Source organism: Nannospalax galili, unplaced genomic scaffold (genome assembly GCF_000622305.1).
Source record: "Nannospalax galili isolate Female #2095 unplaced genomic scaffold, S.galili_v1.0 scaffold381, whole genome shotgun sequence".
Taxonomy (NCBI): Eukaryota; Metazoa; Chordata; class Mammalia; order Rodentia; family Spalacidae; genus Nannospalax; species Nannospalax galili.
The window spans coordinates 2,821,928-2,847,323 of NW_008347312.1; the positions used below are offsets into that span (position 1 = coordinate 2,821,928).

Here is a 25,396-nt window from a genome sequence, read left to right on the forward strand (position 1 = left end):
TATATATACATACATATGACCACCCCAGTTTCCATATTGAAATACTGAGGTCTAGAGATATTTTTAAAAGTTGCCAGATTAGTCTTGTCACTTTAGTCTTGGATTGTTATACCTGGTTGAGCAGGAAACTCATGTGTTATATGCCTAGTCCCCAGTTGGTGGTGCTATTCTGGGATCTGTGGAAACTAGAAGGTAGGGCCTAGCTGGAGAAAGTAGGTCACTGGAGGTGTCTTTGAAGGTTATGCCTGGCCCAAGGTCCCTGTCTCGCTCTCTGCTTCCTGTCCACAGTGAAGTGGAAACTTCATTTCCCAAATGCTCCCACCACCATGATGTACTGCCCAAGCACATGGGAACAAATGACCAAGGATTGGACCCTCACACTGAGTTGGCACAGCCATACACAAACAGCTAACTCAGATTGCATGTGCTTCCTTAATTACATCAAGGGGAAGAAAGTAGTCTCTACCTTCAGGTGTTTTTACCATTCCGAACTTTGATTTTCTCTTCTTTAAAATGAGAACGAACGCCACAACCATGTTGGATGGTAAAGACCCCAGGAGTTGTGTTCAGTTCTTGGAATACATCCAGGGACTAATAAAGGATGGCGGTCATGCACAAGCTGTTAAGAAAGGGATTCTAGACTTTCTCCTCTGTTAGCTGAGCTTGTACATCCACCTCTGGTCTTTGGACTGTTGGTCTGTTCATCAGTAGACAATTCTGGGGGGAGAACAGGCTTCCTGTTCCAGAGCCACTGAAACCACACTGTACCTGGGACCATACTGTGAGGGATTTTATTTTTCCTTTTTAATTGATTTTTTGTGAATTAGATATAATGTATTTTGATCATATTTAGATCCCTTCCTGGGTCTGTATATATATGTACATATATTCAGATTTGTGTCCCCAAATGTCCTTCAGTGTGGGTTCATCCACTGCTGCTTGTTCAACCTACAAAGTGTCTCACCCTTAAATGATACTGAATCTCTCCTCCCAGTCACCATCTGTTGCCAATTAGTTCCTCAGGTAGGGTTTTTTTTATTTATTTATTTACTTCTCCACATCTATGCTGCGATTTTGTCTGGCTTGAGCTTACACGGGACTTGTCCATGCTGTCACCATTGGTGTGAGTTCATCTGAGTAACTGCCCAGCTGTCTGGAAAGCTCCATTTCCTTGTGGTCATTCACCTCCTCTGGCTCTTACAATCTTTCCACACCCTCTTTCATAATGACCCCTGAATCTTGGGAGGCAGACGTTTGATACGGGAGTCCTATTCAAGGATAAGAACTCTGCAGCCTCTTGTCCGTTGCACATCGACCAGTTGTGGGTCTCTGTGTTATTCAACATTTTCTGTGTAAAGAAGCTTCTCTGCTGAGAGTTAAGACATGCATTAATCTACGGGTTAACAATAAGTCGTTAGAAATCAGTTTAATAGAATAATTGTATTAGGCTCTTTCCAATGGCCCATGGGATGTCTAGCCTCAGGTTTATAGGCCTGATATCAATGTCAGGTATGGTTCCATCCTATGAAACGGACCTTGAATCCAATTAGAAAGTAGTTGGTTACTCCTATGAAATTCATGACATTTTTGAACTGGTGGGCATAACATGCCAGTCCAGTTATTGTTGTAGATGGCAGGATTCATATCTGGGTAAGAGTCATATTAACTTTTCTCTTTAGGTAGCTTGCATAGTTCCTTCCAACCCCATGAAATCTCTACAGTAGAGATGAGGCTCTGAAGTCAGCACCAGCTTGATTTTTCCTTGTTTGTTCTGCAGTTCACGTATGTAGTATCTTTAGAAACAGTCTTAACGGGAAGCTCTGGTGGGTAACCAAAAGCAGGGGAAATTGCCAGTATTATTTGAGGGTCTATGAGATCTCTTGTCAACAGCTTCGTAAGAGGGAATTCATTCCTAGCATTGGGCTTTTACTTTGCAAACCTATGGTGTCTAGTTGGGGTAATGCTCCCATATTATAACTCCTTTTAATTTCTTTTTATAAAGAATTATACACAAGTGTATAGATGTACATAAAAATATATATTTTAAGTAGTTTCTATAGTAATAGCTTTCCATATGGCTTTTTATAAGGACCTTTTATCCCTCCCCACACTCCCCTCTCTGCCCTACCCTCCCATTCTCTACCCCATCTAACCCTTCCTACTCTATGATTCCCTTTCCCCCTTTACATCCCTGCATTCTACTTCACCTCCCAGGAAACCCGCTCCCCATAGCCATTTATTAGTTTCTTGACCTCTCTGGATTTTCAAATTGAAACATGCGTATCTAAGATTTCAAAGCCAGCATCCAGCAGAGAGAAAGAGCATGTGATGTTTTTGTCTTTCTGGGTCTGAGTTACCTCACTTACAATGATTGTTTCCAGGTCTACCCATTTACATGTGAATTTCATTTTGTTTAAGAACAGAATAATATTCTGTCATGTGTATGTACCACACCTTAATTATCCATTCAGCAGCTGATGGATATCTAGGTTGTTTCAAACTCCTGAGTATTATGAAAAGGGCAATAATGAACATGGATAAACAGGTATTTCTATAGTAGGGTATCGAGTCCTTTGGGTATATGCCCAGGAGCATTATGGCTGGATCAAATGGTAGCTCAATTTCTAGCATTTTAAGGAGCTGTCACACTTGATTTCCATAGTGGCTATACCAGTTGGCACACCACCAGATAAGCGTTCTCCTTTCTTGTGAGGGATTTTAAAATAATGATTTTCACATAGTGAGCACCCAGTATATACCAGTCACTGTCCTAAACACCTTATAAAATGTTAAGTCGTTTAATCCTCACAACTCAGGGTAGTGTGCACTATTTATCTGAATACTTTATAGCTGAGAACACAGAAAGTCAGATGCCAAGTGATATGCCCAAGGATGCTTCTACGTGAGGGGTCTGGAACCATGAATGTTTTGTGTTTCTGATCTTTGGTTGAATAAACGAGAAAAGAGGAGATTTTGTCTGACTGACAGAGCATTTACTCTAAGGGCAAAGGTTTGGCTCTAATTCGAATATGTCAAGTGTCTTTTTATTTTTTGCATTTTTTAGGATCAGTGTGTGCCAGATTAATTAAGCCCTTGATTGATTGATTGATTGACTGATTGATTGTGTGTGTGTGCACGTGCACATGTGTGTTGTGGTGTTTGTGCGTGCCTATGCTCATGCATGCAGAGGCCAATGTTGAATGCCCTCCTCTATCCACTTTATTTTTTTGAGACAGAATCTCTCAACTGACATTTCAGTTAGGCTGGCTGGCCAGTGAACTCCAGGAATCCATCAATCTCTGTCCTCCAATGCTGGGGTGTATGCGTTTGTGCCTGCCTTTTAAATGGGGGTCGGGAATTTGAACTCAGTACCCTTTGTTTTCACAGCAAGTGATCTTACCCACTGAACCATAGCCCTGGGCGTGAATGAAACCCTTTAAAGACATGAATTCTAAAATTAAGTAGCCACTTCTATGTCCCAACTCTTTTTGTTCTGGTTTTAGCAGGCATCCCAAGGATCACTGTGTTTGCAGGGAAAGCTAATTGCTGTATCAGCTATCAAATCATAAATGTTCTTTTCCTGCTTATATCCAAGTCCTACATGGGTCTTCAGAGGAGCTCTGCTCCACGCAGTCACTCAGGCACCCAGGTTTCTTCCACTTAATGACTCAACGGCCACTTAGGGCCTGGAGTCCTCTACTGGAATCTCCATTCAGCAAATGGGGAGATGATATATAAACCATGCACTGGGCCAAGCCAGGCCTGGACATGATGTCTGCAGAGGAATGCAATGTGTGGTCATAGGCCAGCACAAAGACTCACAACTGGTCAGTGTGCAGAGATGAAGAAACTGTGCAGTGCTCAGCTCTATTCAGTTCTGAATAGGACATCTATATCACACTTTTTTCCCTAAGGTTCAGGGATCATTGTGGAAGAGGTGGGTGGAAAGAGTGTAAGAGCAGGAAGCAAAACATTATTTGCTGTACACTCAGGGCCACTGCACATATGAACTCATAAACTTGCAGCAGCCATGACTGCATGCACAAGGCCTTCATGAGATCAAGCCAGTCAATATTCCAGTATGGGCAAGTGAGGGGCTCATGAAGTCTCACCTTTCTCTGTGAAACTATTGGCAATGGATGGCTCCTGGGAGAGGGAGAGTTAGATTTCTTCAGGAATGTGGCCCCTGAAACACTGCCCATGCTCCAATAGTTGGTCCTATAGCATGCACATAGGGGCAACACTAGGCAGACTTAGTGAGTTTAAAAAAAAAAAGAGAACACATAAAGCTGGGAGGGAAAGGTGGTGGGGGTGTACAGGATAGTTTTTAATGTCAACTTTCTACCCCAAGGTGCTTTTGGTCAGAGTGTTTTTATCACAGCAACAGAAAAGCAAACTGGAATAGAGGAACGGGAGGAGAATTGGAGGGGGAGAGAATGGGGGTAGTTTCGATCAAAATACATTATATGCATGTATAAAATCCTCAAGATATGCACAAGCGAAAAAAGGAAAACAGCATTTAGGGAACTTTCAGAATTGTCTGATAAGTCATGCTCCAGCTGCCCTTTTTGCTCTAAAATCTCTGAAATGGTCTTTGGTTCAAACCAACCTTTGGTCTGACCAAGAAGCCATCTGGAGGTACAAGCTGTTTAATACAAAGAACCACCAGGAAGTGATCTCTCTTTCTTAGCAGAAAGGCCAAGAACTTCATCGATTAATTTTCTTGACTCTTTGTCTTGGGCTGGCTTCCAAAGGACAGCTAGCTCCTAAATCCAATGGGCACCTACCAGATCTCACCTCCTGTGACCTCGGCAACCCCACACTGAGGCCCTAGCTACCTGGGTTCTGAGATCAGTCTCTTCTGCTTCTCTCTGCATGCCCTGGTTTCCTTCCACATTTATTTGTGGCTCCTCTTCCTTTCATTAATCCTGAAATCAAGAATGCAACAGGAAGATGGCCAGAATGTGGGTGATGTATGACCCATGCAGTATAAAAATGAGAGGCTTTCATAGTTAAAATGGAGTTGATATCCTCTCCTGAAAACAGGAAGCTCTGGAAGTTCTGTTCCATCTTCTTGCAAGTCGAGCAGACATCTCTGTAGGGGAAATCCTCTGCCCCTCCTCCCCTTACTGCATTTGAGCTTATGCTCCCTGCCAGAATTCAGATCTTCCAGAGCTCTTCGCTCAATCTTTCTCCTCTCACTTGATATATTCTCCCTTGAATGGGGTGTTTGGATGTGTAACAGTATCAACAACTCAGTCTTGCCCAGTCCCAGGGCTTCCACTGCTGGATTTTTGTGGCCACTTCACAGTGACACAAGTCACCACCCCTTTGTGTCCTTAGCATGGACAACTCCCAGAAGGATTATCTCATGGGCTTGTGATTGCCTCTGTATGTACATGGTGTAAATCCCATCAAAGTATCTCCCGTCCTCTGATGTCCTTCTACCTTGGGCTGTTAACCATGTCTTCAATATTGATACATTCTTGATTTCACCATAAGCCCATTGAACAAAACCATTTTGGAGAAAACCAGTCGGGGTTATTCTCTTTATATAGCTTGTGGGCAGAACAGGAATCTTCACTTTATTGGACGACCCCTCCATCTGGTTCCACATAACCATCGTCATTATCAGAATGTAGGACACTGTCATGCATGTTTCATAGTTCTTTCAACTGGGAATGGCCACGAACCCCTCTATCCGATTTTGTCTGCTGTGGAATTGTAAGCTAATAGTTTGTCATAGAATTACATTCGAATGGTTTGCATTGGTTAAGCACTCACACTGTCTTCTTTGCTGTGGCTCTAAACTTCAAATGCTGGATTCTCAATTGAAGTGTATAGATATATGCATATTGTATACCATGACACATCTCAATACATTTGCCCTTCAAAAATGGTGCTGCAGGTAGCCAAAGCTGAAGAAAGACCTGTCCTCAGGGGAATGCACACCTGTGCTCAACAACAGCTGTTTTAATCTCGGCAGAAGGCTGGTTCACCTTTTTTTGAACCTTCTACCATTTAGCTACATACCCAGTTCCTGGTCTTATGTTCTTTAATTATAATTATAACAACCAATATGAATAGAGGATTTGACTACTTCTCTCTGTACTTGCAGACATTTTTGTTATCTGAAAGAGACACCAAAGTAAACTTACTAGATTTCCATTATTGATTCTTGCCAATGCACAATTTAATTCAACAAGTTTTTGAAAACTGGCAGGCCTTCTAAAGTAACCATCACCATGTCCACCACCATCATCATCACCATTAACATCAACATAATCATATCCACAATTATCTCTATTATTATCAACATGTCATTTACTATCTCCGTCATCATCACCATCGCTATTTATCATCCTTATTGCCTTTATCATCATGATCACCATGGAGATCTACTGTAGCTCCAAGACAGGCTGCCACCTTTGCTTCAGGAACAAGTGGCAAATAACCCTCATGCTAGCTTCTAATAAATATTTTCTTGGTCATTCTCTGTCAAATGTAGCCTTTCCTTCTCTCCTTGACTAATTCAAATTAAATTTCATAGAGAAAATTATGAGTCAAAGGAAAGGAAATGAATAAAAATTCATTAATTCATCCATTCATTCACTTGACATCTGTAGAGACCTGCCATCTACCAAGCACAATGCCAGATTCCAGGAATCAAGACATGGCTAATATTCCTTCCCTGACCCCCATGGAGCATGCAAGTTTAGAAGCATTTTTGATATGTCTGACAAATGCTGTGAGGGAGAAGGCAGCTAAGAAGGACTCCTAGCCAGTGGAGATGACAGTAAAAATGATGCTGATGGAGATGGTGGTGATGGAGATGATGATGATGATGATGATGATGATTGACTGAATGATAGTGATAGTGATGATAGTGATGGAGATGATGATGTAAATGATGATGATGATGATAGCGATGATAGTAATGGAGATGATGATGATAGTGATTGAGATGATGATGATGATGATGATAGTGATGACAGTAATGGAGATGATGGTGATGGAGATGATGATGTAAATGATGATGATGATGATAGCAATGATAGTAATGGAGATGATGATGATAGTGATTGAGATGATGATGATGATGATGATAGTGATGATAGTAATGGAGATGATGATGATGATAGTGATGGAGATGATGATGTAAATGATGATGATGATGATGATAGTGATGATAGTAATGGAGATGATGATAGTGATTGAGATGATGATGATGATGATCATCATAGTGATGACAGTAATGGAGATGATGGTGATGGAGATGATGATGATAGTGATGGTAGTGATGGAGATGATGATGATGATAGTGATGGAGATTATGTAAATGATGATGATGATGTGATAGTGATGATAGTAATGGAGATGATGATAATGATGGTAAGGATAGTAATATATATGATGGTGGTGGTGGTGATGGTGATGATGATGCAGATGGTTAAATGATTGTGGTGATGATGGTGTTGATGATGATAGCTGTCGTGGTCATGACTATGGCAGCGATGATAGTAATGGTCGTATTGCACCTGTGTTGCAAACACTGTGCTCAATATTATTGCCTCCATCTTACCCATGAAGCAAATAGTCCTCCAAACATTAAATCATTTGTGTAGAATCTCACAAGCGGGCAAGAGGTAAAACCTGGATTTAAGAGAAAGTCTGTCACCAGAACTGGTCCTCACTCTATTCTACAACACTGATCTTTTCTTATTGCACCTGTGTTGCAAACACTGTGCTCAATATTATTGCCTGCATCTTACCCATGAAGCAAATAGTCCTCCCTCCAAACATTAAATCATTTGTGTAGAATCTCACAAGTGGGCAAGAGGTAAAACCTGGATTTAAGAGCAAGTCTGTCACCAGAACTGGTCCTCACTCTATTCTACAACACTGATCTTTTGGAAGGTTTACATGTTTGTTTACTTAGAAAATACTTATTGAATGCTTACTACGTCCCAGTTATATTCTTGGCACTGAGGAATGTAGTGGTGAATGAATGAACGCATTCTTGTCTCCCAGGAACTTAACACTGGAGAGGGGAGACAAGTGATAAACAGATACAGAAGTGAGGCGTGGTGTATCTTATGACTAAAAGCATTATGGTGAAAGAAGGGAGAGATAGAGCAATAAAAGCACGGAGTGGATGGAGGTGTGAACAGTCTCTCTCACTTCTATTTCCGACACTCCAAGCTCTGGGCTGTGGGTGGAGTCTCAAAACGCTCCATCATTTGGACAGTCTTCCAATGAGTCTCTTGCCCTGAGCTTCTTCACTTAAACCCTACCTCAGAAGTCCTGGTCCCAGTATGGCCATATCCACAGGGAAGCTTGGAGAGATCACAGAGCACAGCTGTGAGCAGGAGGCCAATGTCTGCTGCTGGTGATGGATGGAAGGCAGTGATGGTGATAAAACAGGCAGCAGGGAAGTATCGATCTGTGAGGGAGGCAGAAAGTCTCTGCTTCCCATCCACTCATGAGGAGTTTAATGAAAATGATCATTCATACTCAGGTTTATTACTGAGCCTGTGTTCTGACTGGCAACTGGGTGACTGCCAGCTGTCTCCAGCCCAGCTTCCTGGGTTGTGCTTTACAAAACATCTCTGTCGGACTTGGACTTGCCCATAGCCAGAAGGTGATCTGCATTTTCTCCAAGTGCTCCAGATGGACAGGAAGCTTAGAAAGATAGAATGTTCTGACTTCAAAGGGAATCAGTGCCCCCCAGTTCTGACTCAGCCCACCAGCCTCAGACATGGGGCAGCAAGGGCCTGCAATCCGACAACGTTATCAGGAGGATGAATGATGGCAAATTTGGGTTTCTTTTTTATCCTTTCACTTATGTCAGAATGGCCCATCCCACAACCAAGGTCAAGGTCAACTCTGGAGATGTTTCCAGTAAACCGCCCCGCCCTCCCCCGGACTGCCCTGCTATGTGAACAGCCAAGAAATGAACCTGATCTTTTAATAGAGTGTCACATCTCTTGGATTCCACCTCTTTGAAGGGGGCTAGGGGAGAATGATTCAAAATGGGGAGAGAGCATCCAGTATACCCACACCCCTCACCTTCCTTGCCTGAAGGAGTTCTGGCTGCATCAGTTAGTTCCAGGATATTCCACCAGATGGCGCTCATGAAATACATCACATGCTAATTTCTGACCAAAGGACATTTTACAACATTAATACCAATAGTAATTAACATGCATTATGCCCTTACAGAGTGCTGGGCATTATTAGGTTAAGTGTTTTTACATGCCTAGTGAAAGTTAAAGGACGGGCTCTGCAGCCAGCTTGAGTGGGTTCTGGTTGTAGCTCTCACTGTCAGGGCCTTGGGCACGTATTCTGTTGAGCCTCAGTTTCCTCATTTATAAGATTGTACATCTACCTCATAGAATGGTTGAGAGAAGCAGCTGATTAATACGAGCAAAATGCTTTTGAAAATTCTAAGCTGTACATAACCAACTGTTAAGAATCTCTTAACTCAGATAATTTCACAAAGCAGCAATTATGGTTGTCCTTATTCCCATAAAAGAAAAGTAGAACTTGGAGAGATTAAGTTATCCCAAGTACATTGTTTCCAAAGTCTGAGGCCCAAACTCCCTAATGCCCATCTCTCAAATAGTTCACATTCCTGTCCCATTTCGGCAACCTGTGTCCTAACAACGAGCACAGAAAGCCCAGAGCTCCCAGTCGAAACCAAGGTCCACTCAGAAAGGGAGGATGGAGAAGGAGGCTCTGGCTAGTCTATCTTCATGCCGCTTCTTTCAGACGATCCATCCTCGAAGCAGTCCGGGAACTTGGCTGAAGAGCTGGGCAAAGCTGTGGAGATCTTCGGCAAGGGCAAGAATGGGCTGGGCTTTGGCAAAGTAGACATCACAGTGGAGGAGGAGCTGAAGCAGGAGTTCAACATCAAGAAGGCCCCAGATTTGAAACTGTTCTTCGAGGGCAACAGGTCAGAGCCCATCAGCTGCAAAGGTAACAGTGGGTTAAGTTGATTGCATGCTCATGGGAAGCCTCTTGGCAGTCTGAGGTTGGAGGTGGGAGGCTCTGATCCATGTGGCCTCTTAGGAAGGCAGGCTCTTTCCAGATTGTGGCTCCATCTCCCTTAGAGTCCTGAAGTCGCCTGCTCTTTCCTGGACATCCAGAAGTAGGAGCTGTCTGTGGGTGGTGCACACGGCTGGGAGACAGCAAAAGCTCTTCTATTTGCAGCCCACTGACTGGAATTCAGATACATGGTCCTACTCAACTGCAGGAAAGGCTGAGAGATAGGGCTCAGCTCTGGGTCTCCAAGGAAAATGGGACTTGATGAGCATTCCGTTGATTCTACCACAACCTCTCAGCTAAGGGGTGGGGAACACAATTTTTAAACTACCACACCAGAGATTCTTTCTCTCTTTGCCCCAGTACTCTACTTTAGAATGCTTCAACAAGGCCTCAGGCCAGAGAACTAGTAGGCCAAAGACAGACTAGAAGGTAGTGGAGGTGGGGTGGGGGGCAGCTCAGTCAGTAAAGCCCAAGAATTTGAGTTCAATCCAGAGAACTCATAAGAAAAATGCTTGGCATAGTGGTACACGCTTGTAATCCCAGCACTAGGAAAATGGAGGCAGGCAGATTACTGGGACTAGCTGGTCAGCCAGCTTAGGCTATTCGGTGAGTTCCAGGTCAGTGAGAGACCCCGTTTCAACAAACAAAACAGGACCCCCGAGGTTGACCTCTGGCCTTCACATGTACCACATACACATACACATACACAGGGGTGGGCATTTGGGAGATGATGGAGCAAAACAAGTTTGCTTTAACTTGTATCTTACTTTAGTCATTTGATTTATTTGCTGACAGACATATTTCTGTACACCACACCCGCTTACTGACAGCTTACCATATGTCAAGCTTTATCTCGATGTTGAAAATGTTTGGAGAATTATGTATCTTAGTTTGTGGCATGATAATCTTAATTTTAAAAGGTTTTCACATATGAACGCTCACATGGATACAGAATAGATGGGTGGATGCGTAGACTGATGGGCAGATGGATAGACAAGTTGCTGGACGGGTAAATGATGGATGTTATAAAACTGGTGAACCTAAATGAACCCAGCATATGACTGGTGATGTGGCTCAGTGGTAAAGGCACCCACTGACAAGCCTGAAGACCGAGTTCAATCTCTGGGACTCACATGCTGGGAGGAGAGAACCAACTCCTGAAAATTGTTCTCTGTCCTCCACACACATGCTCTGACACATATGAGCCCTACAATTAAATATATAAATTTTACAAAAGAAGTCGGTGCATCTTCTATCATGCCAGTAAATGGTGTCATTGTGTGTGTTGAATGACAGACTTCAGAAAACAGAGACTGCCTTTTATTGCGTTTGACATTTCTGAAACTCTCCTTAAGTGAGCACAAGAAAAGCCCAGGAACGAAATGACCCGAACAAGTTCACCTCAGGAGATTGAGAGCGGAAGGGGCTTTGTGTTTATAACCAGCTTCCAGTAAACCTGATGAAATAATATTGCAAGAACCACAGGGGTTGGGAAGAACTTCCAAGAGCTGCATGGCACCCTGCAGTTTTCAGAACAGACACAAGAGGGCATAAGAGGCATAGGACAGGCTGCCTGGGGACGATGCTGTGAAGGGACAATCTCAGTTACATAACAGACCTGACAGGCTTTCAGCACCCTGCAGGCCAGAGCAAGGTCAGTGTTGAATGGGAGGGGGAAAGAGGAGAGATGTGGCAAGAGAGAGATAGGGACCTGCTTCCTACAGGTACTAAGGAATGACCCTCAACAATCGGGACCCATCCAACCCAAGTCCCTTGTGATGGTTGGCTTCCAGGAGAACGGTGAAGAAACGAGAAGCCCTGGGTTACTTTGTCAAGCCCACATCTACCCATGGGGTAGATTAGGTGTTTGTTTGCCCTTCCCTGTTGAAGGTCAGTTGAGACCTGATTCCATCAAGAGGTGACAAGGTGATTGTGTGACAACTTCCACACTACATATGAGGTTGGCAGAAAAGGTCTTCAAGGCCTTCTGAGTTCCTTGATGATGACAGTGAGTGTCTAGGACCCCTTCTGCCGTGCAGAAGTCTTCACCATCTCCTTCGAGAAGTCTGCTCTGACTGCTTAGGGCATGCAGCCCGTTCTGTGTCTGTGGTCCCACAGTACCTGTGCTTTCCTGTCAAGGCCTTACCTCACAGAATGATATAGTCTGCTTAGTGTCTTCCGAGAACACCACAAGGGCCAATCCCACATGCATCCCTGGGTTCCCTGAAAAGGAAGCACGCCCTCTGTATCCAAATCCTCCCGACCTGCCTCAGTAGCAGTCACTTCCTCTTGACCAACCTCAGTTTCATCATCTCTAAATGGGGCATGGGGTTGTGGAAATTCCCTTCTAGGGCTGTTGGGAAGATGAGGCAATGCTTTCAAGGGACAGGGCCTGGCACATTCGTGCAGCGGTACTGGTTTCCAGGTACTTCTTACATTTCACAACAGCCCAGCATAGGTGGTAGTTTTATATATGGAGCACAGGAAGGTAGAACAACTGTCTCAAAGCACCTCTGCTGTACCTGGTGGAATGGCTCAATGGGTAAAGGTGCTTGCTGCCAAGCCTGACAACCTTAGTTCTATCTGCGGAACCCACATGATGAACAAGTTGTCCTCTGACTTTCACATCTGTTTTCTGACCTCCATGCATGTACTGTGACATGTACCCACATGCATACACAAACACCTTTGTGTGCACGTGCCTGTTTGCACAGTTAATAGGTGAAAATATTGAATTTTGAAAATTTTTTTCTGTTTTAAAATTTTTTAATTGAATATTTGCAATTTTTAAACAATATAATTTGATGGTATTTAGAGCCTCCCCCCATCTGCACCTTTGCCCACTGCCACCTGCCCAATTCAGTGTACTCCACTATATATACAACATGGCCCTATAGGGTCTTATTTGTGTCCACACATGTCCCTCAGTGTGGGTCTATTCACTGGAGCCTGATCAACTTACCAAGAGTCTCATCCCTGTAGAGACTGTCTCTCCCCCTTCCAGCAGCCATTAGTTGCCAAAAGTTCCTTAGGTTGGAATGGAATTTCATACCCACTTCTCAGTGCCTGTGCTGGGATTTTGTCTGGTTTGAACTTGCATGGGACTTGTGCATGGTATCACTGTTGCTGTGAATTCATATGTGTAACTGACCAGGTGCCTGGAAACTTGTTTCCTTGCAATCATCCAATACCTCTGGCTCTTACAATCTTTCCACTCCCTCTTCCACAGTGATCCCTGAGCCTTGGGAGGGATCTCAGCCTCTTGTTCTCTGCACCATGGCCTTTTGTGGGTTTCTGTGTTAATCATTGTCTGCTGCATAAGGAGACCACTCTGATGAGAGTTGAGAGGTGCATTCATCTTATGTGTAGAGACTGCATTGAAGATGTGTCACTTAGAGATAAGTGTCTCACAGACAATTTTTCTCTGCATTTGACCAGTTGTGGAACTCTGTGTTGCCTCCATCTGTTTCAAAAAGAAGCTTTTTTGATGACTGTTGAGAGAGGTACATTTCTCTATAAATATGAGGATGTATATTTAGAATACAGTAAGAAATTACATTGGTCTAAGGCTGTGGCAGATGTAGGTTTTTCTCTAGAATCTATGACCTTTCCAGCCATGAGTATTTGGCTATGCTTACAGTATCACACATAAGTTCCCTCTCAGTGAGTGGGCCTTAATTTCAATTAGGCAGTTGTTGACTACCCCTAAGATAAAAGTGCCACTACTACACCATAGCAGTAGTTTGTCGGGCCAGTAACTGTTGTTTATTAGAGCTGGGTAGGAGCATTGATTGGTTTTCTCCCTTGGCAGTTTGCATAGTATCCTCTGATATCATGGGAGCTGGTCTTCAAGGAGGACGCTTCCAGGTCAGTTCCAGCTCGATTGCTTAAAGTTCTGTATCCAAAGCATAGCCTGTCTTCAGCAAAGAGTCTTACCTACAAATTTGGGGAGGAATCAAGGGCTGTGGCATAGCCTGTTATTTTTGGACTCTTTTGGACTGCCATAACCAACAACTCGAAGGGAGGTTTCTCCTGCCTGGCACTGTTTTTTGTAACATAGCCTCAGCTTTACATATATACTCATATATATATGTATATATATACTATATATATACACACATATATATATATATATATGCTTCAGTAGGACTTTGAACTAATATATTTCCCTCTGTTTTTTTTCATACTATCAAAGCGTTATTCACATCATCTCTAAACCCCCCTGTGTAATCCTCCCTACTCCTTCCCCAGCTGACGTACCCCTATTTTCCTCACCTCCCCCTTGATAACACCTGTCTCCTACTATTCGCCCCTACCCTTGAGGTCCTTCTTCCCCTTCACCCCCATGGTTCATTTATATTTACCTGACTTCTGCAGTTATATCAGGTTGTATATGCACATCTAGGGATTTGGAGCTAAAATCCACAAATGAGAGTGAACATATGTTGTTTGTTTTTCAGAGTCTGTGTTACTTCTCTTACTATAACAGTTTCTAGTTCCATCCATTTACCTGCAAATTTTGTGATTTCATTTTTGTTTATGGCTGAGTAGAGCTCCATTATGTAAATGTACCACATTTTCATTATCCATTCATCAGTTGAGGGACATTTATTTCCATTGCTTAGCTATTGTGAAAAGAGCAGCAACAAATATGGCTGCACATGTACCCCTGTAGTAGGATGAGTTCTTTGGGTATGTGCCAGGGAGTGGTATAACCGAATTATATAGTAGATTTGTTTTTAGTTTTTACAGAGTTTTCCATTCTGATTTCCACAGTGGTTGTACCAGTTTGCAATTCTGCCAACAGTGGATGAGGGTTCGCCTTTCCCTGAATCCAAGGCAGCATTTGGTATCATTTGTTCTCTTGATCTTAGCCATTCTGACTGAAATTAGATGAAATCTTAAAGTGGTTTTGATTTTTATTTCCCTAATTACTCCTTAGGATGTCGAACCCTTCTAAGGTATTTTTTACTCACTTTTTTCTTCTTTTGAGAGCTTTATGTTCAGTTCCATGGCCTATTTTTTAATTGGGTCATTTGTTTTCTGGCTTCATTGTTTTTTGAATTCTTTATATATTCTGGATATTAATCCTCTGTCAGATGTATAGATGGTAAAGATTCTCCCCCACTCTGTGGGCTTCCTCTTCACTTGATTGCTTGCTTCCTTTGCTGTATAGAAGCCTTTTAGTTTATAAGGTTCCATTTGCCAATTGGTGACCTTAATTCCTGAGCGTCTGAAATCCGATTTAAAAAGTCCTTGCCTGCACCTACATCTTTTAAGGTACTGTTCATGTTTTCTTCTAACAGTTTTAGCATTTCAGGTCTTTGATCCATTTAGAGTTGACTTTTGTGCAGGGTGATAAGTATGATTCTAATTTCATTCTTCACCACGTCAAGATCCGATTTTGCCAGCACCATTTGTTGAAGATTTTATCTCTTTTCCAGTGTGTTCTTGGCATCTTTATCAAATATCAAGTGGTTGTAATTGCTTGCACTCATGTTTGGGTCTTCTCTTTTGTTCCATTGATCTACAAGTCTGTTTTTGTGCCAACACCATGATGTTTTTATGACTATAGCTCTGTAATATAGATTGAGGTTTGGTAATATTAAGCCCGTTGGCATTGCTCTTTGTGCTCAGGATTGCTTTGGCTACCTGGGGTCTTCTGTGTTTCCTTATGAATATTAGGATGGGTTTTTCTATTTCTGTGAAGAATGTCATGGGGAATTTGTGTCAATTTGCGCTGAATCTGTAAATTGCTTTTGGTAGGATGGTTATTTTCACTATATTAATTCTACCAATCCATGATCTTGGGAGGTCTTTCCATCTCCTCGTGTCTTCCTTGATCTCTTTCTTCAAAGATTTTCATTGAAGAGAAATGAATGTCTTTGGTTAGGTTTATCTCTAGATATTTTTTGAGGCCATCGTGAATGGTAAGGTTTGCATGAACTTTTTACCTGACTGTTATTTGTATATACAAAGACTACTTATTTTTGTATATTGATTTTTAAAATATTTTATTTATTATTTCTATTTTATGTGTACGAGTGTATTGCCTGCATGTATGTGAGTGCACTTGTGTCCTGCAATGCCATGGAGGTCAGAAGAGGGCGTCAGATTCCCCTGGAACTGGAGCTAAGGATGGTTCATAGCTGCCACGTGGGTGCTGAGAATCAAACCCGGATCCTCTGTAAGAGCAGTCAGTGCTCTTAACCACTGAGCCATCTCTCCAGCCCTGTAAAGTGATTTTTTAACCCATCACTTTGCTAAAAGTGTTGATCATTTCTAGAACTTTTCTGGTGGAAGTTTTGGGATCTCTTATGTATACTTATCATATCATCTGAAAATAATAATTTGATCTCTTTTCCAATTAGTACCCCTTTAATTTCCTCCTCTTATCTAGCTAGAGTTCCAGGCACTATATTGTAAAGAAGAGGGGATAGCGGACAGCCTTGTCTGGTTTCTGATTTTAATGGGAATGCTTCAAGCCTTGTCTGGTTCCTGATTTTAATGGGAATGCTTCAAGGTTTTCTGTGTTTAGAATGATGTTGACTATGAGTTTGTTGTATACAGTCTTAATTATGTTGAGGTGTATTTCCTCCAGTCCACTTCCCTCTAGGACTTTTGTCATGCATGCATGTTGGATTTTATCAAAGGCCTTTTCTATAGCTATTGAGATGATCATGTGATTTTTGTCTTTCAGTCCATTTATATGATTTATTACATTTATTGACTTGCATATGTTGACCCATTCCTGCATCTCTGGAATAAATTCAACTTGATCATGGTGGATGATCTTTTTGATGTATCTGTTTGTGATCCATATTTTGTTGAGAATTTTTGCATCTATGTTTATTAGGGATATGGTCTTATAGTTTTGCTGTTGTATTTTTACCTAGTTTTGGTATTAGAGTAATATTGGCTTCATAGAAGGAGTTTTGGAGCTCTCCCTCTGTTTCCATCTTTTTGAATAATTTAAGTAGTATTGGTTGTAGATCTTCCTTGAAGGTCTAGTAAAATTCTGCTGTGAATCCATCTGTGCCTGGGCTTTTTTCTTTTTTTAGTTGGGAGGCTTTGTACTTCTTTTGATTTCCTTATTTGTTATGGGTGTGTTTAAGTTGTTTATCTCTTGGTTTAACTTTGGTGGTTCCCATAAATTTAGAAATTTTTCATGTATTTTAGATTTTCAAATTTAGTATTCCCTTATAATGTTCTGGATCTTTTGGGTGTCTGTTGTAATGTTTCCCTTTTCATCTCTGATTTTGCTAATTTGGATTTGCTCTTTCTTTCTTTTGGTTAACTGGGCTAAGGGTATATCTATCTATGTTGCTTAACTTTTCAAAGAAGCAGACCTTAGATTCATTGATTCTTTGTGTTGTTTTCTTTGTTTCTGTTTTAATGATTTCTTCTCTGACTTTTGCTGTTTCTTCTTATCTGCTGGGTTTGGGTTTGGTTTGCTCTTCCCTTTCCAGATTCTTGAGTTGTAGCATTAAGTCATTTATTTGTGCTCTCTCTGATTTTTTTAATGTATGTGCTTAGAGCGATAAACTTCCCTCTTAGAACTGCCTTTAATGTGTCCCAGAGATTTGGGTGTACTATATTATCATTTTCACAGAGTCCCAGAAGTACTTTTATTTCTTTCTTGATTTCTTCTTTGACTAATTCATCATTCAGCATTGGGTCGTTTAATCTCCATGAGGTTGTGTAGCTACTGCAGCTGCTTTTGCTGTTGATTTTAAGCTTTATTGCATTTGGTGTGATAGAATGCATGGAATTATTTCAATTTTTGCATTTGTTGAAGTTTATTTTGTGCCCCAGTATGTGGTCTATTTTAGAGAAACTTTCATGGGCCGCCGAGTAGAATGTATATTCTTTGGTGCTTGGGTGGAATATTCAGTGGATGTCTATTAGGTCCATTTGATGTGTGATAGCATTTAATTCAGATATCTCTGTATTTATTCTCTGTCCATTTGACCTGTGTATTGGAGGTAGTGGGGTATTGAAATCCTCAACTGAGTTGGGGTTATTCTGTATCTTGAAGTTCAGTAGCACTGCTTTTTATGAAATGGTGCATCAGAGTTTGGTACCTATACGTTCATGGTCATAATGTCATCTTAGTCAGTTGTTCCCAGAATGAAGTGACTTTCTTTATCTCTTCTGATTAATTTTAATTTGAAATCTACTTTGTGTGCAAATATTAGAATTTCAACACCTGCTTGTATCTTGGTGGCATATGCTTAGAATATTTTTTTTCCATCCTTTCGCCCTAAGGTAGTGCCTGTCCTTGAAAGTGAGATGAGTTTCTTATAGAAAAGAAAAAGATGGATTTTGTTTCTTAATCTATTCAACTAGCCCATGTCTTTTGACTGGGGAGTTGAGGCCATTGACATTTCAAGTATTATTGAAAGATGAGTATTGGTTACTGTCATTTTAATTTCTGTTTGTGTTCTTGGTTTTCATGATTATATCTTCATTCATTTTCTTTCTGTAGCCTCTTGGGTGTGGTCATTCCTGTCCTCAGTCCTGTGTATTACTTTGAGTATTATCTATAGGGCTGGTTTGGTGGACATGAATTCTTCCATTCTATTTGCTTCATGGAAGATGTTTCTTTCCCTTTCAACTATGACAGACAGTTTTTCTGGGCAAAGTATTCTGGATTGGCATGTGTGATCCTTTAGAACTTGGAATAAGTGCTGAAGGCTCTTCTGGCTTTCATGGTCTGCATTGAAAAGTCAGGTGCAATTCTAATGGTTTTTCCTTTATGTGACATTGTTTTTCTCTTGTAGCTTTCAGCATTCACTCTTTGTTCTGTACATTTAGTGTTTTTACTATGATATGCCATGGAGAATTTCTGTTCTTTCCTGTTTGGTGTTCTGTGTGTTGACTGTATCTGTATGAGTATGTCTTTCCTTAATTTAAGGAAATTTTCTTCTGTCATCCCTTTGAGAATCTGGTCAATGCCATTGATTTAAGATGTTTCTCCTTCCTCTATGCCTTCAATGCTTAGATTTGGTCTTTTCATGGTGTTCCACATTTCCTGCATATTCCATTCCTGTGTTTTTAAATTTTTTCATATTCTTTAGCAGTCTGATTTTTCAATTTTATCATCCAGTCTTGATGTTCTGTTTTTCATTTGATTCAGTATGCTGGTGAGGCCTTTTCCTGTCATTTCAAATTAGCTTATTGATATTTTCTTTTAAAAAATATTTTATTTATTATTTTTATTTTATGTGTATATGTGTATTGCCTGATGTAGGTAAGTGCACCCGTGTCGTTCAATGCCCACAGAGGACAGAAGAGACTGTGGGATCCCCTGAAACTGGAGTTACAGACGGTTGTTAGTTGCCATGTGGGTGCTGGGATTTGAACCCAAGTCCTCTGCAAGAACAATCAGTGTTCTTAACTACTGTGCTGTCTCTCCAGCTCCAGGTTTTTCTTTGGAAAAATGTTTTATTATTTTTATGTGTGTGAATGTATTGCCTGCATGTGTGTAGGTGCATCCATGTCATACAATGCCCGCAGAGGTCAGAAGAAGGTACTGGATCCCATGGGACTGAGTTACAGATGGTTGTTAGCCACCGTGTGGGTGCTGAGAATCAAACCTGGGTCCTCTGCAAGAGCAGTCAGTGCTCTTAACTGCCAAGCCATCTCTCCAGCCCACTTACTGAGTTTTTCAATTCCATCTTCATTTCAACCTGTTTTCTTCAATATTTCTATCTCTTTTGTGAACTCACTTTTCAAATCTTGAATTGTCTCTGTCATTTAATTCATACATGTATTTGTATTTTCTATAGCTTTAGTCAGGAGCCTCTCCCCATCCTCTTTGAATTCTTTGAGTTATTTGTGTATTCTTTTAATTTGTTGAATTCTTTGATCACATTAGTGATTGTTCTTTTAAATTCTGTGTCCTGGGTTTCCTCTGGGTAGTTTTTACTGTAGAATACTTCTATAGGACAGGTGGGGTTTGATGCAGACATATTACTTTGGTTTCTTATATTATTTGTGTTCTTTCATTGTGATTTGGGCATATGGAATTCTTTTGTTGGTTCTGTGTCTGACATGAAATTCAGGCCTGCTTTTGCTCATTTGAAGTTTGAGTCTCTTTATATTGTTGCTGTAGCTCCGTTGCTTTCTGATCAGGTATGAGTAGTTAGTAGGTCCGTGCTCCCAGCTCTCTATTTTGTTTCTTTTTTTATTGGAGGGACTGGCTGGATGCATGCAGGCTAGTCACAAGCTCTTCAGGAGAGGAAAGGAGCTTAGGCTCAAGTTGGGTTGGTGGGGATCAGCTGGGCTAATTCTAAGCAGCTAAGCAGAGAAAGCATGAGCCCTGGGCCCAGCAGCTGGGGCTGGTCCCAAAACCCAGGCATGGTGACCTCAAGTGGCAGGGACTAGATAACTCTCCTAGTTAGTCAGGTGCTCACAAGCAGCTCCAGCAGGAAGGCCCATGGAGGACTGACAGGAACAGGGTGGGCTGGTTCTTACCAGCTAGAAGAGAAGCTGTGGAGTAGTGGGGGTAGTCTTAGAGCAAGGGCATGGATGCTGCAGAATTTGGCTAACTCTCCCCAGCTAGTCAGGTGTCATCCCACAGCCTCTACAAGAAGGGGCCAGGCCCAAGGAGAGCTGATGGCAGCAGGATGGGCTGGTTCTTACTTAATATTGAATTTTTCTTTAATAAAAAAAAGCACTTCAGCTTATTAGCAGGGAAGTCAGGGGAAGTTTTCTGAAAAGGACTTGGATAACAAATATTTTAGCTTTATGAGCAAGAAAACCTGTCACAGCTATTCTTCTATGCGGTGTAGATGCACTATGTCAATGAGTGTGGCAGCTGTACTCCAATTAAGTTTTATTATAAAACCAAACAGTGGCCCAGATTTAGCCCAAGGGCTACAGTTTCCTGAGCTCTGCTGTGTATTGTGGTATACCTTAAATAGATAGTAGATTGTTTACTACTGCAAACTATTAATTGATTAACCACAGTCCAGTGCTTGGAACAATGATTTTCTTAATAGTTGAGTTTGAACAAGATAGGATTGCAAGACTGCACTGCAAGGACATGGATAACAAATCAATTTGTACTTCTGGGCTGCTTGTCTCCCTCTTCAATATTACTCCCCAACGAGAGAAAGAGGAAATGGGGTGCCAGGTTGGAGTAATGATCCTTACTTGACAGAGTTCCTTGGAGCTCTGAGCAGAGATGCTGCTCTGCACATCTCAATGGGCTTTTATGAAACCCCTCTCAGGAGGCAAGTGGGATTTTAGTCCTTGTTGGGTCAAAGCACAGTTCTGCTCTCCTCTAATCTCCAAGGACTGATGGTGAGAAACTTGGCTGTGTCTACCTCCCTAGAGGGAGGAGACTCACATTGCCCAGGGGCCTCTATTAGTGATGCATTCACACCTTGTGCTTGGAAATATGCAGCCGAGCTCTTGTCCCAGTCAATCATTGACACGGCATTCACACCTGAGTTGTCACTGTGTCCTCTGGCACAGAGTCAAGTGCCAAGGGAGGCAAGGTGTCCAGCAAGTGCAGTGCCTGAGCTGCAGGCACTCAGGAATAAGCTGTCAGTAAAGTTCATAACTACCTTTCTCCACAGGATCCAGAGGTACAAATAGAGTCCATATATTCCAGAGAAGACCTGAGAGCAAGTTCTCTTAAGCTTTCTTGATGGTTCATTCTCTTCATTCCCTCATTTTACATTGATTTCTTGAGCATCTAGTATGTGCCCAGCATTGTAGAGCTACCGGCAGCTCACAATGAACAAATTAACTCTCAAATCATAACAACAGTTTTAGAAAGTGATAGATTTAAGAAGAAAATAGAATAGACCATAAGGTAATGCCTAGTGCAGTGAGGAAGGATGGATGAAAGAGACAGGTATGGAGACAAACTATCAGCATAGTTCTGATGACTAAAGTGTAAACTCATTTGGAGGCTTATTTGAGTTTTTGGGTTGTTTATGGCTTTTGTTTGTTTGTTTGTTTGAGACAAGGTCTCACTATGTAGTCCAGGCTTGTTTCAAATTCATGATCTTTCTGCTTCTGCCTTGAATGTTGAGATTACAGGTGTGGAACATCACACCCTGATTTACTATTGCTTTTGGTGTGTGTGTATGTGTGTGTGTGTGTGTGTGTGTGTGTGTGTGTGTGTATGCCTGTGTGTCAGGGGCAGAGAGAGAAAGAGAGGAGAGAAATAGCTGGCCTGGAATTCACTACGCTGACTAGGCTGGCCTTGATCTCATAGAGATCCGCCTGCCTCTGCTTCCTCAGTGGTGGGATCAAAGGCATTTGCCACCATGCCTAGTGCCTCACCGTTGCTTATAGAATAATTTTATTTGTATCTACTAAAGCTTAACATGGGATTTACTATGCCCAAGTATTCTGCTCTTGGCCCACATACATGACAGAAGTCCATTCGTTGTACTTCAAGGACATGCATGAGAATTCATTCTAGACTTTCCAAACTGAAAACACCCCAGTGCCCTTCAACAGAAAATAGATAAAGAAATTACAAAATGCATATTGGAATCCTACACAGGAGTAGAAGTTAATTTTCAAGTGCATGGACAACATGGATGAATCTCACTAATGTTAACATACCATAGGATTCCAGTTATAGGAATTTGGGAACAAATTCGATGAAGTATATGCTTTAAAAGTACAGATAGTAGTTACCCCTAGGTAATGGGTAGGGAGGGTGGGGTGAAGGACAGCAGGTACTCTGAGGGGCTGATCACATCCCATTTCTTCATCTGGACATATGGGTGTGTTTGTTTTGTGAAGTCATCAAAGTGCATGTTATTTATTTCTGCACGCAAACACAATTTTCAAAGGTCTTAGGAATGGTTATGATTAGCTCTGTCAACTTAGCAGGATCTAAAATCACCTAGGAGTTTCGTCGCTGAGCATACCTGTGAAGATTATCTTCATTAGGTTGATCAATAGGGGAGGACCCATTTTAACTGTGGGCAGGACTGTTTCCGAGGCAGGGGTCCTGGACTGTCTATAATGGAGAACTTGCTCTCTGATCCTGACTGTAGATGTGATGTGAGCAGCTGCTTCAAGCTCTTCCTGCCTTCACTTCCCGGCCATGATGGACTGAGCCTTGAGCTGCAAGTCCAACTAAACCCCATCTCTCTTCAGTTGCTTTTGTTGGGGTATTTTATCACAGCAATAGAAAATAACTAAGACAAAATATAGAAACAAAGATACCAAAAGCAAAGCTTTTTCCAGTTGCCTCAGCGATTCAGGTCCCATTCTTCAAGCTCCACTAGGCAATCTGTCCTCCTGCAGGACCTTTGCCCAGGCTGTTTTCTCAAACTTTTCTTCCTGTACTTGCTACATGGTTAACTCCTATGCATCTTGCAGTTTTCAGCTCCTACATCATTGCCCCAAGGAAGCCCTCTTATCCTCACTTTCCAGGCCAGGTATCTTTGATATAGTATAGACTCTTATAACTTTGCCTTCATACATTTCCTTTGGATGTGATTATATACTTGATTGTATAGTTAGTTGATGACCGTCTTACTCAACATAAGAGCTGCAAAACAGTAGCGATGTGTTTGTTTCTGTTAACAATGATATCTCAGGGCAAAATATGGCACTTAATAATACTGCAAATAATATACAACATTATATATAATGTATATAATATATAATACATATAAATATATTATAACATAATATATAGTAACAACATATTATAATATTATAATAACAACATCTGTTCAGTAAATAACATCTATCCAATAAATGAATAAATGGGTGAACAAATCAAGGTCTTCATGTGCTCTAAAGCTCTGCAAAACAAACATTTATCTCAAAAACTCATTAAAAATGTCTCTTCCATCCCACAACAGACATTGACATAAAGTAAGAGTTTACCTTGTGTCCTAGTTTGTTTCTTCATTGCTGTGACAAAATACTCTGACCAATACCAACTTGGGGAGGAAAGGGTTTATTCAGCTCACAACTCCCAGGTTGCAGTTCATCAGGGAGCCCAAGGTAGGAACTCAGGGCAGGAACCTGGAAGCAGGAGCTGGAGCACAGGCCATGGAGGAACTCTGCTTATTGGCTTGCTCCCCCCACATCACTCATCAAGAAGATGCCCCTCAGACATGGCCACAGGCCAGTCCAATAAAGGCAATCCCCCAATTGAGGCTCCCTCAACCGAGGTGTGTCAAGTTGACACTAAAGCTTTCCAGCACACCTTGTCATATGAAACCGATGCTCCTAGGAAAGATGTGTCCATCTCTACACAGCCTTGTGTATGTTCTGGTACACAAATATGTGTTTCCAGGTCAGGAATACATGCCCTCATTTTCAAAGCTAAGATGTCTGTGCTGGTTCCTCTTGTGTGGTAGCTGAGAGATGGAAGTTGGGATTCTGACACCTTAGAGGGTATTTGGGTCTCAGCTAGAGAATTCAAGATGCAGAAAAATAAATGGGATTTTCCACAAGGTTACAGAACTCTGTAGTCTTTTGATTGATGTTTTAAGAAAACCAATTCATTTTCCTATCAGCTTGGAGAAGGCTGGGATGCTTCCTCTTAGGTCAGATACCCAGATGTGCTAGGTGCACTGACTGTCAGCTAGCTGAATCTTTTTTTCTCATCTGCAAAGTGGAAAAAGTAAAAGCATCTTCTCATTAGAGATTAGAGTTGTTGTGAAGGGTTAATCCAAACAAAACAGTACAGTGTCCTGACCTTGGTGAGAGGTTGGTGACATTTAGCAGTTGCTTTTAATATTGACGTCTTAAGTTTGGGAGAACAAAGGAAATGGATACACGGACTTTGGTCTTTAAAGGGTGGAACACAATATACTTTTGTACATTGAATTTAGGGAACACAGAACTTGCTCTATTTCAGGAAAAATTAATATGGGATTCATTTGATTGTCTCTCCCTCCAGGAGTGGTTGAATCTGCAGCTTTGGTTGTTTGGTTGAGAAGACAAATTAGTCAGAAAGCATTTTTGTTTAACAATGGTGAGGAACTGTCATATTTCGTGAAATCCAGACCTTTGGTCATCGTTGGCTTCTTCCAGGTACTGGGGTCAAGGGGTTGGAGGTGGTTTTTCAGTGGGTGAGAAACACTGTGTCTGGGAGGGGCTCAGGAGAGGAGATTCTCTCAGTGATCAATTTTCCCCATTCACTGAGCAGGTGTCTGAGAGAGCTCTTAGGGGTTCAGATGAAGACAGAAAGCATGGTAGTTGAAATGTTAGAAGTTAGTTACAGGATAGAAGGGAATAGATCAAAATAATAGGAGACTGGCATACTTATTTAATTTATTGTAATAGTGTAATTGATCTCAGGGGGTTCATTTAAAATAGGACAGAATAAAAGAACTTTATTTTCTGGTGC

The 25,396-nt window shown here is 41.6% G+C and overlaps 1 protein-coding gene across 1 annotated transcript in view; it reads left to right on the top strand.

Annotated features, from left to right (window-relative positions):
• The window catches only part of Pdilt (protein disulfide isomerase like, testis expressed), a 43,141-nt gene that overhangs the window by 1,067 nt on the left and 16,678 nt on the right, over nt 1-25,396 (top strand). The window contains exons 2-3 of the mRNA XM_008843895.2: nt 9,772-9,978; nt 24,947-25,080. Of these exons, the coding sequence (XP_008842117.1) occupies nt 9,772-9,978; nt 24,947-25,080 (341 nt within the window). The remainder of the gene's footprint in view (nt 1-9,771; nt 9,979-24,946; nt 25,081-25,396) is intronic.